Source organism: Conger conger, chromosome 9 (assembly GCF_963514075.1).
Source record: "Conger conger chromosome 9, fConCon1.1, whole genome shotgun sequence".
Taxonomy (NCBI): domain Eukaryota; kingdom Metazoa; phylum Chordata; class Actinopteri; order Anguilliformes; family Congridae; genus Conger; species Conger conger.
The window spans coordinates 26,436,154-26,453,064 of NC_083768.1; the positions used below are offsets into that span (position 1 = coordinate 26,436,154).

Consider the following 16,911-nt stretch of genomic DNA (forward strand, 5'->3'; position numbering starts at 1 on the left):
ATACTTTTAATGTTTTTATATACATTATGCACATATGGTTATGAAGAATGAAGAAGAATCATATGACTGATTTCAGCTTGTCTGTAAGAATTTGTTGGTACCACCTTCTGTCATGTTTACCAACACGGGCGGTGTACAAGCCTGGTCAGGTGACCCAGAATAGTGTCGGTGTTTCCTGTCTTCTGGGAAGTATGTGTGGGAATAACTTTTGTCTGCGGCCCCCCCACCCGCATGCATACTCATACACGCCCACACACACAGAGTCAGTAATTTTCCTCCCTGACACAGTAAGCACAGATCTGTTCTTCCACAGGACATGCCGTGTGTTTATTCCTGACGCGGAGGATGGGGTGGGGTGGGGGTCACGTCAGGCTGCGCTCCCCAGCCAGCGACTCGGTGACATTGTACTTTCTGCTTTCAGGACTCGCACCATCTGTCCCACTGTCTGTGTTGCCCCGGAGTCTGTTCTCTGCGCCTTAGTAACCCCACTCACACACCCCAGGGATCTTCATCAGTAGAGGGGGGGGGGCAGTTGGTTCGGAACTGAATGCCAGAAAACAAATGCGCTACAAAACTGCCTTAAGTGTTTTATTCTTGTTTTTATATTATTAATTTCTCTCAATTACAAAATATTAGCTTGTGTTAAGTTGTTTTATAGTTGGCTTGACAAGTGAAATATTCTTATAACATTGGCAAATCTTGAAATGAGTCAAACTGTCTTACCTCATTGATAATATTTTTGTCTTGGAAGTAAAATTAAAAAAAAGAAATCTAAATACAAGATTAGAATACAATAAGATTTACTTATTGTCTGGTCTTATTTTTGTAGTGTGCAAATTAATATGGTTCAAGACCAATGCAGAATAATCTCTATATTTTTCAATCTTTATTTCAAACAGGAGTGGCTATGCAGCAAAATTGGGATTGTTTATTGAAAGTTGGAAAAGCAGTCTGTACAGTTCAGTTTGTCTTGATGTCTGTCCATAGCTTGTCTTTTTCATGAACATAATGAAGCTATCCCACTGGAATATTCTGTAGTTCAGCCAGCCAAAGACCGCTGTTTGATATTCTTACAGGAAGATGGTCAGTTGTAAATGTAAGACTTTGAAATTCTATATGTAACACTGATACATGTGCACAATGACTACTAATGACTTCTGGTTTGATTTTGGATGGCCTATGACTTTATCCGGCACTATTGGCTCTTGCAGATGTGGGCGTAGTGTACTTAACGCCAAGATTCTGCATTCTATAATGTGTTATTTTCTCTGTATACAAATCTGTGTGACCACTGCCTGATTGGAAAAGCTTGTTGTTTTCCTGTTTGTGGGGAGTCTTCCCCTCTCTCATTTGTGTGCATCATTGCAGGCTGTGCCTCCTGGTGCAGGATGTCTATGGGCTGTTCAGCGAGGTGGCCCTCCACCGGCTCTCCTCAGAGGACTGCCTGCAGCAGCACATCAGCAAGTGGGAAGGAAGCTGGTGTATGCTGAGGGGCATGAAGGTGCTGCAGAGAGCTACCCGGGCCAGGTGAGGGGTGTGTGTGTGTGTGTGTGTGTGTGTGTGTGTGTGTGCGTGTGCGTGTGTGGGGCAGGTGAGGTCATGGGTGTTTGTGTGGGGCAAGGCTGGTGAGGTGTGTGTGTGTGGCAGGTGAGGGGTGTGTGTTTGTGGTGTGTGTGTGTGTGTGTGTGTGTGTGTGTGTGTGTGTGTGTGTGTGTGTGTGGGGGGCAGGATAGGGTTGTGTTGGACATGTGAGAGGTGTGTGCGCATGTGTTGAGCAGGAGAGGGGTGTGTGTGGCAGGTGAGGGGTTTCAAGGTAAGAGGACATTTGGGATGTGGAAGTTTGAGCGTGTGTGTGTGAGAAGCTTGTGTTCCACTCCCCTGTGTCATGAAGGGCACTGTTCGAACAGGGATCCCAACCTTTTATTAATTTCTATATTTGCATACTCAAGAGGTAAAGTTTGTGTCTTCTGTCAGTTCCTGAAGTCATTTTATTTAGCTAGACGCAGACAGATAAGTGACGCCGCTAAGTTGGAAGCAGACCTTTTTGAATGTAAGCTATTCTAATTACCCAGCAGCACGCAAATACATTCTGCTCCTGGCCTGTGCTCCATCACATGTCTGGTCACAGAGTCTCCAGTAACATGACCTGGCTCTCCTCGCCTTGTTGCCCCAGCTCCTTTATAAATAGTGCTTGTGTTTTGCAGCACATGTACACAGTTGGCTGCTGGGCAGTAAATCATCCCATTGCTGTTTAAAGCATCCTTTGTCACCCCTGAATATGGGTGTTTGTAAGGTAGATAGAAGTCTTGATGTTTGGCACTATATCGGGCTCAGACTTTTAAATATTGATTTGTGGGTTCCGTCCTATTTTAGTCATTGGTAATGTCTGCACTCCTGGGTTTTCCACAGTTCAGATATCACTTAACCTCGCCTAACCTCGCCTAACCTGCACACGAGCACACAGCGTTCTGGCTCTTCTTGTTTCGGTCGCTCGGTTTTAATCAGTAAAGGGAGCTTGCAGGTTTATGGTTGAATTCAACTGTCGTGACGGAAGCCTCCTATTGTGAATAAAAGCAGTTCAATTTGTCCTTAGCACAAGGTGAATGCTGTGTCAGTAATATAAGAGGGGGTCAAGGATCGCACCTGTAATGGAGCGCAGCGTCCTTAGTGTTATCAGGCTTTTCTCCTGATATTTCCGCTATCTTGTGTTACAGGGCTGCTCGGTGGACACAATTGTTGTGCTGCTTTTTGGTCCACGTTTTTAGGGCAGTCTGCCGAAGTTGCCAATGAAATCTAATTATGGTGGGATAAAAATAATGTTTAGTAGGAAAGATAATACAGCCAGTACTCTTGCAGTCATACTTACGGTTGCTGTGATTCAATATGACGTCATTTTTTTATACTTGGTTGCATATCCTTTGCATGCCATGACTTCCTGATGTCCAACCTCAGGTTGTTTCTCCTGAATAATTGTCCTACTGATCCCAATGGAAAAATTATTCAGGAGAAACAACCCTTGAAGTGATCCATATCTACTGCATATATCTGGTGGCAGCATGACGGTCTCAGGCTAATTTGATACCTTGGACCATTTACGACTTAAAGCCATTTAGCCAACTAATGTGTTCCATACTGTATCAGCATAATTTACATCTGAATCGAGTCCCACCCCCTAATTCCCATAGAGATCCATTCACATGCAAAGAGTTTTAGTTTTGCTTGTAGGACAGCCTAAAAATAGGAGATCCAGGTACATCAGGAAGTCATGGCATGCAAAGGACATGCAGCCAAGTATTAAAAAAATGACTATTTAATCTATGATTATGTTAATTTGTCCAATTATTTTTGAGCCCCTAAAATTGGGAGGGACTATGTATAGAAAAAGGCTGTAATTCGTTCACCCGATTTAGATGAAAATACCCTCAAATTAAAGCTGAAAGTCTACACTTCCAACTCCAATATCATGTGGTAGACAGCTAAAATAACAATAACTATGTCAATGTCCAAATATTTATAGACCCGACTGTACACCAGTGCTCTCTTTCCTCTTAATGATGTTCCAAACAGTTTGTCTCGGTAAGCCTATTGTTTGTATTGCTCTGCCTCATAATAGCTTATCCTTGACTTTCATTGGCACAACTGGTCCTCATATTGACAAATGCCAATAACAGACTCCAAAGGCAACCGGAAGCCTAGAATCAAGACTAGATACTGAAAGCTTCCTTATACCTTATACCTTTACTTACTAATCAGAAACAGCTGTGAGCTGCCAACTGTCCAATTACTTTCCTATTACTTTTGGTCCCCTAAAATTGGGGGACTGCATATAAATGGGATGCAATTCCTACATGGTTCTCCCAATGTGGATGTAAAAACCCTAAAATTAAAGGTGACAGTGCAATTTAACCTCATGTTCATTGATTTCAACTCCAATGTGCTTGAGTACACAGCCAAAAGAACCCAAAATTATACCACTGTCCAAATACACACTGTATATCCTTTATCAGGGTGTCTACAGGCTCAAGAGTAACAAAAACAACCAGCTTGGAATATTGTTTCGTTTAGCATCTGCAGCTTTTTTTAAATGTTGTTCTGGTAAAAACAAACAACAGCTTGTTATGTTACAGGAATTGTTTTAGACATTATTTGTCTGGGTTGTTGAGGATTTGTGGGGCTCTCCTGAGGCGTGCGCGGTCTCTACTGCAGTGGACGGTGGGGGGCGTTGAAGCAGCCGTGGGCCCCGCCCTCTGCTCTGTGCAGCTAGCGAGCGCTAGCCTGCTCCTCGGCCACCCGCCCAACCGGAATGAGCTGCAGAGTGAGTTTTGAGGAGCGGAGCCTTCGCTAGCTCAGGAACACGCTCCAACACAGTCATTCCCAGGAATACAGGAGGATTAAATGACAGGCTGGTCCTCAGGGTGATCAACGTTGCAACCCCCCCCCCCCCCCCCGAACCACAACAAATCTAAAACAGCCCCTTATATTTATCTCCCATAATCAAACACAGGCCTCTCTTTTCACTACTGCTGTAGTCTTACACTTTTAAATCTTCAGCCTTACTGTTTACCCCTCATAATCTAACACAGGGTCTTGCTTTCACCCTCTCAATCTAACACAGGGTCCTGCTTTCACCCCCATAATCTAACACAGGGTCTTGCTTTCACCCCCATAATCTAACACAGGGTCCTGCCTTCACTCTCTTAATCTAACACAGGGTCCTGCTTTCACCCCCATAATCTAACACAGGGTCCTGCTTTCACCCTCTTAATCTTATCCTGCTCTCATCTCACATTGATATAACCATCTATAACCTCAGTCCCCCATTTGGCTGAAGTTTTTAGGGTTTAAGATGATGTGAGCCAAGTCATTTTCACCCGTCTGTAATTTAATCCTGCAAAGCCTGTGGACATTAGTATATGTTAGGGGGGTTGGAGGGGTGACAGGCTCCTTGTACTGTGTGTTCTTCTCATGAATCCCATTGGAGGCTCTCTGTGGTAAACAGGCAAGCTCTCCGTCACTGTAAACCACCCAAACCAGCCAGCATTAGTGTTCGTCTCAGTAGCTGGATTTCTCTCTTGTTTATATAGGCGTGCGAGTATTCGTGTGAGAACCTGGCAGGTCTCAGCATGTTAAGGCAGCACTCTGTCTGAACACATCTGCGATTCAGGTGGAGTTCATGTGAAACGAGCCAAGTGCTCTCTGAAAGGTACAGGTGGTTTTGGCCGTAGACTTGACAAAGTGAACGCTTGCGATAGCTGTAACAGATGACAGATGTGCTGGGTTTGACAGTGGTAATAGTTGATGGGTGCCATGGCGTGACAGGGCTGAGGTGATGTAACATAACAGGTTGGATGGACGTGACTGGGGCTACGTGTGGCTCCAAGGGTTGACTGAGGTGATGGGTGATGTGAGAGGTGGCAGTTATGATAGGAAGATATCACAGTTGGCACGATGTGTTATAATGTGACGGATGCCTTTATGAGTACGGGGGTGATATATAACTGTTAGATGCGTTAGGTTCAAACGGTTTGACCGGTGCAGCTGGCCTCCTAGATGTGACAGATGTAACAGCGGAGACGTGATGTTTGCAGGTGACAGATGTAACAGTGGAGACGTGATGTTTGCAGGTGACAGATGTAACAGTGGAGACGTGATGTTTGCAGGTGACAGATGTAACAGTGGAGACGTGATGTTTGCAGGTGACAAATGTAACAGTGGAGACGTGATATTTGCAGGTGACAGATGTAACAGTGACGCTTGACATAGGTGTGACATATCTGTTAGCCCTGCCATGTTAAATGTGATGTGACACACTGGATAGATCCGTGCTGCATGTGTGTCTTTTGTCCATAGGGCCGCTGGACTCTTCAGTCTCATCGACAGCCTGTGGCCTCCGATGGTGCCCCTCAGAGTCTACGGGAAAGCCCAGAGCAGCCCGGATGTGAGTATCTGAATAATGCGACTTCCTGTGATCACTTTCTGCTTCTTTTCACTAGTTCCGGAACTTGTGTTTCGAAAGATTAATATCCTCAAACGAATGTGTTATCAGCTGCTGAAAAGGAAACATCCCAGTTTCATGACTCGACAATCATACATCTGCTTCACACATCACACCATTTCCCTCTCATTTCCTCTTTATGTAAATGTTTTGCTTTCTGTGAAGGACAGTGCTGTACATTACAGGCTCTTTAAGATGGAAGCAGGGCAATGTTGCTGCAGGGCAGTGTTGCTGCAGAGCTGGGGCATTTAATGAGACATGAGAGCAGAAGGTGAAAGGTTGTTCAAAGTTGTCATGTTTGTATTTGAATATGACTTCCTTGTTTAAAGTTGTGGATTTGCTACTGTGTTGGTGACTGAAAGAGCAATCTGAATCTCTGTCATTGTGCTGTTAGTGTGTCAGTGTGGTGTGTTGTGTTACAGGAGAGAAGCAAGCTTTCAGCTCCAAGTTTCTGTTACTTGCTCTCAGCCCAAAGGGGCAAGGACTCTGTAGAGGAACTGCTGCATCCTGCTCCAGGACTGTATCTGCCTGCTGTAGTGCACACCCTGAGAGAAATACTGCAGGTAAGGGCAAGATGTATGTACACAGACGCACACACACATGCAAGCGTGCGTACACACACACGCGCACGCACGCACACACGCACACACGCACGCACGCACACACTCACACACACACTCACACACACACTCACACACACACTCACACACACAGACTCACACACACAGACTCACACACACAGACTCACACACACAGACTCACACACACACACACACGCACACACGCACACACACACACACACACTCACAGACTCACACACACACACACACACACACACACACACACACACACACACTCACTCACTCACTCACTCACTCACTCACTCACTCACTCACTCACTCACTCACTCACTCACTCACTCACTCAGTAACACTGCAGGTAAGAGAAAAACACCTGTATACACACTTATATTTGGAGAAGTTCAACTTTTAATTTTAATCAATACTTTTCTTTGTTGTAGCGTGTCCCCCTTGGCCATTGCTGTAGCTTCACAGCCACAGTCATTTACAAGAGACAGCAGGTAAACCTCATCCATAACACACTTAGGCACTGATAAATCTACACTGTTGTTCTCTAAAGGCACCATGAGACGTCAAATATGAAAAGAAAATACTGTGTGTACTAGCAATTTGTCAGTGTATTTGTAAAATGTTACTGTGACTTCTTACATTGCTATTACCACTGTAATCCAGAGTGCAGATGTGTCACCATTGAAAAGTGAATGTGTCATGCAGTGATATAATTAGTTTGTTTTTGCCATTCACTTATTTTTACAATTTCAGTTTTCCCCTGCTTGCATGTTTAAACAGCAACTGCATATCATGAAATCAAAATTGCACATAAATGGTTGCAAAGTGATGACAGCAAGTTAATTTATTATGTTCCCGTTTTCTGTTCCTGCTTTTTTAACATTGTATGAAGTGATTGGATGGTTGGGAATTTGCTGTCACGTCAGAAAGTTGCCAGGGATCTAGTTCCCTCAGGACTTCATGTACCAGTTTTTTATGTTTTTGTTTTTTTTTGTGTGCTTTTTAAAAGTCATTTTTTGTGTGCATTCACTGATTTCTTGTCCAAGGACATTGTGTTGGTCAGAACAGGAAACAAGTAAATATCTTCCATGTGTGTGTTTTTAAGGCACGTTCTAACCGAACCCTGCTGACATTTGCTGTCGATTCTTTTCTTAATCCCTATTAGATTTTTTTTAAATGCTATCTTTTTCCAGACGGTTTAGGAGGGCAGAGGTCAGTGGGAAATGAAGGGATAGTTGTGTTAGAAGCATGCAAGAATCCAAGTGTATGGTTTCACTTTAGTATCAAGTCAAAGGAGCGGGAATAAGTCTTGAGAGCACATGACTCACTCTTTTCATTGACATTATCCTTATCTCACGCAAACCCCAGTCCCCCCGGTCTTGTTCAAATTCTTTGTTCTTACACTGCTGCCAGAATTCTACTGCATATAATCCAATTGCCTTCACTCAAATTTTGCAATGCCTCTTGACCAGTCTGCTTTTTACTTAACTTATTGTTAATTGAGCATTTAAAATTGGATTAAATGATAATTACAGACTGATTTATCATGATATGGAATTATTTAAATGATTTAATAATTTCTCGTAATAAAATTTTTTTTTATTATTGAATTCAGCACGCTTCTCCCTTCCCGCACTCGTGCTATTACATGCATCTCTCTCACGTAGCGATGTCACAGAAAAAGCAGATTGTTTATTTTTGTGTAAGTAGGCTCCGCGCACATATCTGTCGCATTTCCCGCAGTTGTCTTTATGTGTTGCCATCATGTAGTCTATTCAGAGTTCAAAGTTTCAGTTTCTGTGAAAAACTGAAAATATGTCCACAGAGTTATGGGCCAAACCTATCATTTGCTACAATGGCAACAATTATTCATCACCGCCTACAGTCTTTGTCAAAAAGAACTATTCTTGGTCCTGTCTGAGAGGTACTATGAACTTCCTCCCTGATTGAAACCAGGGGTGGACACTTTGTTAATCCACAGGGACATTGTTTTTGTATTAGCCAAGGGGAATGGATTTTGTTTGGTGTTGAGTGGCTGGACTGTGCAGGTCCACAGGGATCGGGTTGTGTTAGTACACAGGGGCTGGGCTATGTTAGTACACAGGAGCAAGGCCTGGGGTGCCCATACCTTTTTTGCTTGCTACTTTTCCAAAGGGCGGCTCGTGATCTACCTGGGGGAGGGGTGTTCCCTCCGAACCGACTTCAAACCGGAGAGTCATTGACGAGCGAGTCATTGACAGTACAATCTATTGGCAAACTGAATCGAACTTTAAACATAGGGGCGGGATTGCAATCCAGGGGGAATACCTAATAGCTACATTTACATGATCGCTTGTGTCATTAAGCCATTACAACCCTGAATGTGGGAAAATGTCGCTTCTTACTCTTCATAATAGAACGATGACAGAGCTAGGCTGTATTAGTGCACAGGAGCTGGGCTGTGTTAGTGCACAGGGCCAAGCTTTTTTGGTACACATGGATCAGGTTGTTTTGGTGTGGGGTCAGCTGACGGTGGGGTGCTGCGGTTCTCAGGGTTCCGGCCCAGGGCAGAGCGAGGTCTGGCTGTTCGTGACGGATCCCAGCCTGCAGAGAGAGCAGGAGGAGAACGAGGGGCTGAGCAGGACGCTGGTCGTACGCGTGAGCTCCTCCTGCATTCTTCACCCGGCCGTGCTCAAAGCACTGACCACCTCCTCTCTCTGCAGCCTGACCTTTAAAGACGCCGTGAGAAAAGACGGTAATGCCTACCTATCCCAACGGCATGTCCTCCAAAAACACAACACCGCATCCTTTTAGCATTGCTTTGTTCATCTTATAACAAAGTTGTCACCTTGTTCAGTGACAAGAGGAGAAGATTGAAAGTAACATGTGCAATGCCTGACTGTCAACTTAACGTGTGTGAGTGTGGGGGTTTTTTTGGTGCAGGTTTGATCCAATGCTCGGAGCGCTCGGTGATACAGCTGGACACCCTGACGTCTGCACCCAGCTCAGACAGCCCGGGCACTGGCGGTCCACCACTACTCCATCCTGTAAAACTGGACCTGCTGGGTTCAGCAACTACAGCCAACTCCCTGTGCAGGCTGCAAGGTGGGAATGCCACAGAGCTCTATGAGTTAGGGAAGCATGTTCTGCTGTCTCTCTCCACTCACTTTTTAGGGCTTCAAGAATGTTTTTTCCTGAAGCAAGCCAACTGTTATTATTTGAGGTTTTTATGAGAGGTGGGGGAGGAGTGGGACTGTGGCCTTTCTGTGCTGGGCACATTTTGAGGGTCCTTCTTGTGGTCGCTGAAGACAAAGCTGTGGTCTTTGTGTGAGATTTGCTGTTCTGCAGTTCCCACCCCCATCTGCGCTCCCCAGAGTTTATCTCCGGCTGCTCCAAGCTGTAGGACGGCGGTTTCAGCCTCATGTGTGCTATTTATGCATTTCCTTTGGACGGTTATCGGATTAAAAGCTAAGCATTTCAGTTTCAATTCTCAGCAGTTCTTCTTGTCCAAATGTTCTTTATTTAGCCAAATAATGAAGTTGCCTTTACAGGCTGATGTGTGTCTCATCCATGCATGGATGTGCCCCTCAGACCGAATCTGGACCGCAAAAGTTCCAGTAGTTCCGTAGAGTGATACAGCATTGACGATTGCGTTTGCCCAAGGGCCCTGGAGGGTTCAGTTGGTCAGTGGTTCATCACTCTCTAGCGACCACCACTGGTTGATCAGGCGACTGTGGACAACATGCCAAAGCCGAATATGAAAGGTCTTCCTCAAGTTTAGCTGTCGTCTGCAGTGTGGAGCAGGCTGGCGATACCACAGATAACGCGGGCATCTTCACTCTCCCAAATCGTAAAAAATAGTCACTTATATTTCACATTAGGGTTGGAACTCGACATTGTCAGCCCCGTGTTTTTTTTCTTTTTTGGTTCCAGGGGTTTCTTGTAAGACTAAATCAGCATGGCAAATCTCATTAATAGCTGTGACGATGTGAGTTGAGATGCATGAATTGGCTCTACTGTATGTAAAATAAGGCCACAGGTCTTAGCCGCTAGCCATTACCAGCAGTTTATTAGAGATCAAGTAAATACCATAATTTGATATGTAGGTCCCATAACATAACATTTCAACAATTTTTACAAACAACTTTTATCCAAAGCACATACATACTGAAGGTAACAGGTTGGATTAGGTACATTTCACATAAAGTTTCAGTTGTCTACAGGCAAGCACATCATGTCTGGTTCACATAGTAAATGTAGGTCAAGTCAGTAAGTATGGCATGTCAAACTAGATGTGCGGTATGATATAGCCTAATACTGTACCTAATACCTAATATGGTGAACAGCTACAGCACCAAAATGGATATAATATAACGTGACAATGCTAGATCAAAATACAAAGCACAAGAGATGGCGAGAAGATCAAGCCACAAGTGTTCAAATGAAGAGATAAATCAGTAGCTGTATGCGTATATAATACCAACTGTACCTGTATAAATGGATAATGTTTACATGTATAATTATGCTTGCATAGTGAAGCTGTATAAATGCGTGAATCTGCAGTTGTACAAGTATATAATGTGTTGTATAAGTATTTCATGTTGTATATAATCTGACATTTTACAGTATGAACATATTTGCGTAGGTGGCCACGGGTAAGTTAAGGACGATTCAACTGTACATAATGTAATGATGCGGATGTCCTAAATCCTTAAGCCATCACTGACTGGGTTCTTTCGCTGTGGCTGATTCTAATCAGAGGAGGGTCCGGATAGGACATTTCAATAACTTCACATGCTTATTTGTGTGTGGTTACCTGATACAGAGTAGATCAGTCAGTAACCCATTCATTCAGTTGGCTCAACTGATTAACCTCCATTGGTAGAGGTCTTTCTGCAAGTTCTGCAGGCTAAGAAATACCTACAACAGCAAAGTTGTGTGTGATTAGAATGGTTCATCCTCCAGGTTTTGCATTTGGACCTGGAGTTAAGGAGTGAAGGTGTACCATGTGTGAGCAGCATCGTGGTCTGCTATGTCTTGCTGTGATAGGCCTGTTTCTGTCAGCAGGTGTGGTTGCCGGTGTGGATGAGGAGACTGCATATTCATGGTGTGTCTGTAACCTATGTGGGAGTGACCGGTTGGAAGCCTTGCATGGGGAGCAGTGAGTTGCATCCGTTTATGACTACTTTAATGACTACTTTAATAGTGACGTAATAATCTTATCTGAAGCAGTCTTGCATTGACATTCTAAAAATGTAATACACAAGATGATTACGATAATCCATGACTAATATTAGTAGGATGTAACCAAGAATTAGTACTGCAATTTACATTACATTTTGAAAGTAATGTTTCTGATAACAATAATACTTTGTGTTTAAAGTATTATTTATTTGTGTTTTTCCTCCTTAAGTCAAGCATTATTCTGCAGTCTCTGTAACACGACGGTGGTCAACCCTACAGTGAAAATGCATCTTGAAGTCTTTTTAAGCTGTGCATCATTGCACAGTCAGTGTACCATTAAAGTAAAGGTAAATTGTATTGCATTGCTTAATCTTATGCATATACATGTAATTTACATTCATCAGTCTGGAATATTGTTTTTTAATGTAAATATACAGAAATATACATATATACAAATGTAAATATAGAAAAACCACAGGATGGAAAAACCTATCTTTATACTTGTTTGTCTGAGGCTTAACATTTGAAGATAAAGTTGGCACCCCTGTGGTCTGTGCCGATGTAAAGATAGATAGTTTCTCAGGATGTCAACGGATGAACAAAACTGTCACTTCATGACTTCTGCTGTTCTGTTGTTGCCCTCTATGCAGCAGAAGGTCTGTGAAGGGGGAGGCACAGTGACACACTTTAAGAGTTGCACTCGGCACATGCAGCCCAGTTGTTCAGCTATCAATTAAGTGTTTAATTAAGAATGCATTACAATTAGCGCATTTGGCAGGAGTGTTTAAGAGAGCCAGTGGCTCATTTTTCCTAGGCACCAATACTACACATAACGGTGTTAAAATGTCAGACATAAAAGCAGGGTTGCTGAAGTTACGATTGTGGTGGTGGTTGAGAGATATGAAGCTTGCAAATACATGTTCAGTGATCAGATGAAACCTGTTTTTAAAGGCATACTGTAGTCATATTTCAAGCAGTTCTCATTTCAGTAAAGTGCATGCCTTGGATCAGTGCATTGTCTTGTTTATTATTCATTTACTGTCACTTTGACTTTGTGGCAGATGAAATGACAGTGACATTGTCCCCACATTGTGCATAATCTTGTGCTAAATTTGTTTTCCAGCTGCAACAAAACACCATCATGTCTATCCTGAACTCCACCCCATCTGGCAGTGAGGTTGGTCTTCTCTCATATTGGATATATTCACCTTTCTGATCCATAAAGTACCGACACTGCATTTATACTTTTACACTTGAACGTAAAATATTGGATCATTTCATGTTTCAAACCCTTGGGATGTGTCAAAGCCCTTATGCTAGAAAGTAGACTTGATTATTATGGAAATTAAGGTGTTTCTACTTGGGCTTTTCAAGGTACCGCACTCCGATAAAACTTCCAACACTGGTGCTGTGAAGCTCTGTTATTCCACAGTGCTTTGGCCCATGAAGCTTTACTTACTGCCTTCTCTTGCTGGTTAGCCTCTCACTTAACTTTGGACATTTACCCCCTTTCACTCCTGATCCATGCAGTATCTGTACTGCCCCTGATTAAAGCCTATTGTCCTCTCCTTCTGCTGATAGATTTCAGTGCATAAACTATCAGCTGGTAATTACTTGCTCTTCATAAATGATGAATAGGTGTTAATATTAAATATGTCTTTGCCTCAAGGGCCCATTCAGTCAAATACTTGCAGTACTTTACCCTCAGCTTTGAGTAATGAATTCAAGCGTCACTGATTGCAAAGTTACTGTGTGTAGGTATTCAACACCATATAATGTTATCTTAAATCCGTTACTCAAAGTTGAACGCGGAGGGCAGTTGAGGTTTGACCGACCCCAGGCTCTCTGATTGGGCTCCTGCACATGGCTGCAGAAGGGTGGGCGCATTCCTGTGTTTGTTCGCTGTGCTTCCAGGGATACGCTGTGGAGAACGTGCTGGGGAAGGAGCTGGGCCCCCTCGCCGCTTACGTCCGCATCGTAACGCGGAAGCCGGCACTGTGGCTCGGCCTGGAGGAAGTCAGCCTCAGCGAAGGCTGTTCAAACCAGGCGCTACGCGAGCCTGGCCCCACCCCCGGAGTCTGAGAGCGCGTCACACCTCCCTGGACTCCTCATCACAGACGGGTCACGCTGACCTCCGCTGAAGACCCACCGATATAGCTGCGTGAGCAGCGTTGAAAGATCTTGATGGAGGCGTTTCAAATTACCCTCCTAGTACAGCGACTGCCCATTTGAACATTGAACAGGAAGAGTTTGTGACTCGTTCACATATAAATCAGGTCACTGGAAATGAGAGATCGCTGCAGACATGCACGTGTGGTTTACCTGCGCTCATGTCGTGCCGTTCCTCAGCGTGAGCTGTGAACAGAACCCCAGGTGCCCTCTGAGACAACTGCGCCACAACTGCATTATATTCGTTAATCACTCACCTCGCTCACATTTGGGTCCACTGTCTCATTGCACTTAGTCTTTCCTCGTTAAACTTTTAACAGCTTCCTTCCTTACAGTGGGTAAGCTACATCGTTTGTATATATAGAAAATATAAAGGGTTACTTTACCAAAGGTATTGGCTGTTACCCTAAAAAGACCAAGTGTGAGTTGATTCTCCTTGGCATATGTGAATGTGTACATTGTTGTACTAATAAACTACATGGAATTGATTCATACTTTGTCATTTGTAATGTTGCTTCATATTTTATGTTTCACGTAATGTTACCTTACATCTTAAGCATTTTCCATTAAACAAGGGAATGCACTGTTTCATTTACTACAGGTGCACGTATTATCTAAACTTTAGCCTCAGTTGCAATAGTTTCCAGTGCAATGCCATCCATATTTGAAGGCCTGCAGTCCCAATGCAGTCAAGAATTTTGGTAAGCATGTCATGTCAGATACACGAAAAGCACTTGTGTTGTTGAACTGGCAGAAGGGAACTTTAGCTCATTGACTGTAGAAACACCCCGTCCAACCTTTGGTTCTCATTTACTGTCAACTCAACGACAGGCGTCTGGGGTTTTTTTTACTTGTAAGAACAGTCACTAACCGGTTTGAAATTTATTTCAATATGTTCCCGATTTCAAATCCCACCCCACCCACACAAACACGTCACCAGCTCAAGTTATTTTAGGCACTTTTATTATAGATTTTCTTACAAAAATCAAAAATTATATACAAACTATATAAAATTTTTCAAACATGCTCAGGTTCTTCCTGACAAAAATACAAAGTTTGGAATTTAAAATATGTACCATAACTGGCATGAATATATTTTAAATGAACTCATAAAATAATTTAAAATAGAAAAACATTTGCCAGAAAAGTGATAATGACTGCTTTATCATATGCATGAATTATATGAAAATATTCGGTACCCTTTTCAAAGCAATAAAGTTAATCTGGTGCAGCGTTACAGTAAGTCTGCTACAGATTGTTAATAGACATCAACGTATTGAGGTATGTTTTTTTTAAGTCCATAAATATCAAATCAATGTTGATTCACATGTCACCGACCGTTCCCACTCGCTGTGTTCACAAAAGAGGAGTTGGGAAGATCTTTGAAGAAGCTCCTGAGGCTGGTTAGCTCGCGGGTTAGATGGTCGATGGTTTTGTGTAATCGATCGTTCTCGGAACCCAGTTCCATCATTTTTTGCTGCATTTCCAAATTGCGTTGCTTTGCTTTGTCTCTGCTTTTTCTGACGGCGATGTTATTCCTCTCGCGCCTCTGGCGGTACTCTGGGCTGTACCTGTCAACGTTCTTTTTCCCTTTCTCCTTTCCGAACTTGCGAGTGGTGGGCTGAACTGATGAGGGCTCCGGAGTGGTTGGTGGGGTGGGTTGCCCAGTGTGCAGACTCACTGTGGTTTGTGCGCAGGTTTCAATCTGTGAAGGTAAGGATGATGACATCTCACTGTCACTCCAGTCCGATTCCTGTTTAATGGGTGCGCTAAAGACCCCTTTCGCGAAACCCGCATCCAGTTTCCTCCCAAAATCCCTGGTCACGCTGACAGCAGACACACCAGACGAAAGCGGCATGGTTCCTGATGTGTTGTTTGGCAGATAGGTGAAGTCAGTCTTCTCCTGCTTCACGCTGTTGTTGAACAGGTCAGCGAACAGCTCGTCGTTGCAAAGTTCCAGATTTGGCACAGAGGACATGGAGTCGATGTACGAGCTGAAATCGATGGCACTCTCATCATCATACATCGCGGGAGCGGTGCTTAGCTCTGCCAGGTTGCTGTCCTCCCCGGTGCCACCATCTCGGTAGGGTTTGCAGGACCCGTGCACAGTGCTCAGCTTACTGTCGTAGAAGTTGGCAGGCTCCATTGCCCAACTCATATTGCATGGTGGTGAGACGCACTGCGAATCCAGGCTATATAATACACTCATTAACGTAGATTTCCTTTTACTCCGTTAGGCAAATATCAGTACAAACCTGTTATGTTTTTTGTAACAGGTGTACGAATCAGTTACGATAGTCTGCGACTTGAGTTTTCGCGCTCAGTTTATGAGCCTCTCCAGGTGACAGCAGTTGGTTAACGTAACCCCTTATTGGTTATGGCTGACTTATCACTGGTGAATAAATATTTATTCCCAAATCAAAGTTTTTCAAAGTAGTCCGTGTCCTTAAGTTCTCAATGTTCTGAAACTTTCGAAGTGCGCACACTGTTTATGTATCTCTGTGCTGACGTCACGAGCTCACCTCCCCTCCTAACAAACCAGTAATGTCCAGTTCCAGTCAGACGGTCTCTGCCAGATCCCATTTGAGGAAAAGAGGGTGGTCTCGCTCCTCCCCTTACTACGAATAAAATGCGTCGAGGCTGATGTTGGGTTCAACTTCTAAATATATGTCCACATTTCGTGACAGTATGGCTTATTCATTGCTTGATTTTATTCAGAGGACAACTCGTAATTCGGGATTTGCCTTTGAAGCCGATGGCATTTGGCTCAAACAGCAGGGGAGCTCGCTACACACACTGTGACTTGTAACGATTTGACTACGCAATAGGAAATATGTGACAGAATTTGATCCGTAAAGTGTATATGGAGGAATAAGTGTAGCCCAGAAGGTGAAAGTAGACTAGACTTGACGCTATAGCAGTGTCAATTTAATGTTAGGCTGCTGACATTAATGAGTGTACAGTTCAACGTAACTTGTCTCTAAATTTAGGAGT

At 43.6% G+C, this 16,911-nt stretch overlaps 2 protein-coding genes across 4 annotated transcripts in view; one reads left to right on the top strand and one right to left on the bottom strand.

Annotated features, from left to right (window-relative positions):
- Nucleotides 1-14,405, top strand: part of spidr (scaffold protein involved in DNA repair) — a 68,756-nt gene extending 54,351 nt beyond the window's left edge. For 2 of the 3 annotated variants that reach the window (XM_061255406.1, XM_061255407.1), the window contains exons 11-20: nt 1,369-1,527; nt 5,851-5,938; nt 6,418-6,558; nt 7,017-7,076; nt 9,118-9,319; nt 9,508-9,669; nt 11,629-11,725; nt 11,978-12,095; nt 12,872-12,925; nt 13,663-14,405. In XM_061255406.1, coding sequence (XP_061111390.1) covers nt 1,369-1,527; nt 5,851-5,938; nt 6,418-6,558; nt 7,017-7,076; nt 9,118-9,319; nt 9,508-9,669; nt 11,629-11,725; nt 11,978-12,095; nt 12,872-12,925; nt 13,663-13,830 — 1,249 coding nt within the window. In that variant the 3' untranslated portion in view covers nt 13,831-14,405. The remainder of the gene's footprint in view (nt 1-1,368; nt 1,528-5,850; nt 5,939-6,417; nt 6,559-7,016; nt 7,077-9,117; nt 9,320-9,507; nt 9,670-11,628; nt 11,726-11,977; nt 12,096-12,871; nt 12,926-13,662) is intronic. The other variant, XM_061255409.1, reaches the window with a different exon arrangement.
- Nucleotides 14,406-14,863: 458 nt separating this feature from the next.
- cebpd (CCAAT enhancer binding protein delta) lies at nt 14,864-16,394 on the bottom strand. The gene has a single exon (XM_061255160.1). It carries the CDS (start codon nt 16,124-16,126, stop codon nt 15,248-15,250), a length of 879 nt encoding a protein of 292 aa, XP_061111144.1. The 5' UTR covers nt 16,127-16,394; the 3' UTR covers nt 14,864-15,247.
- Between the last annotated feature and the right edge of the window lie 517 nt (nt 16,395-16,911).

What these genes read in the sequence shown, in the direction of transcription:
- cebpd (XM_061255160.1), bottom strand. Translation starts at nt 16,126, where the DNA reads ATGAGTGTATTATATAGCCTGGATTCGCAGTGCGTCTCACCACCATGC.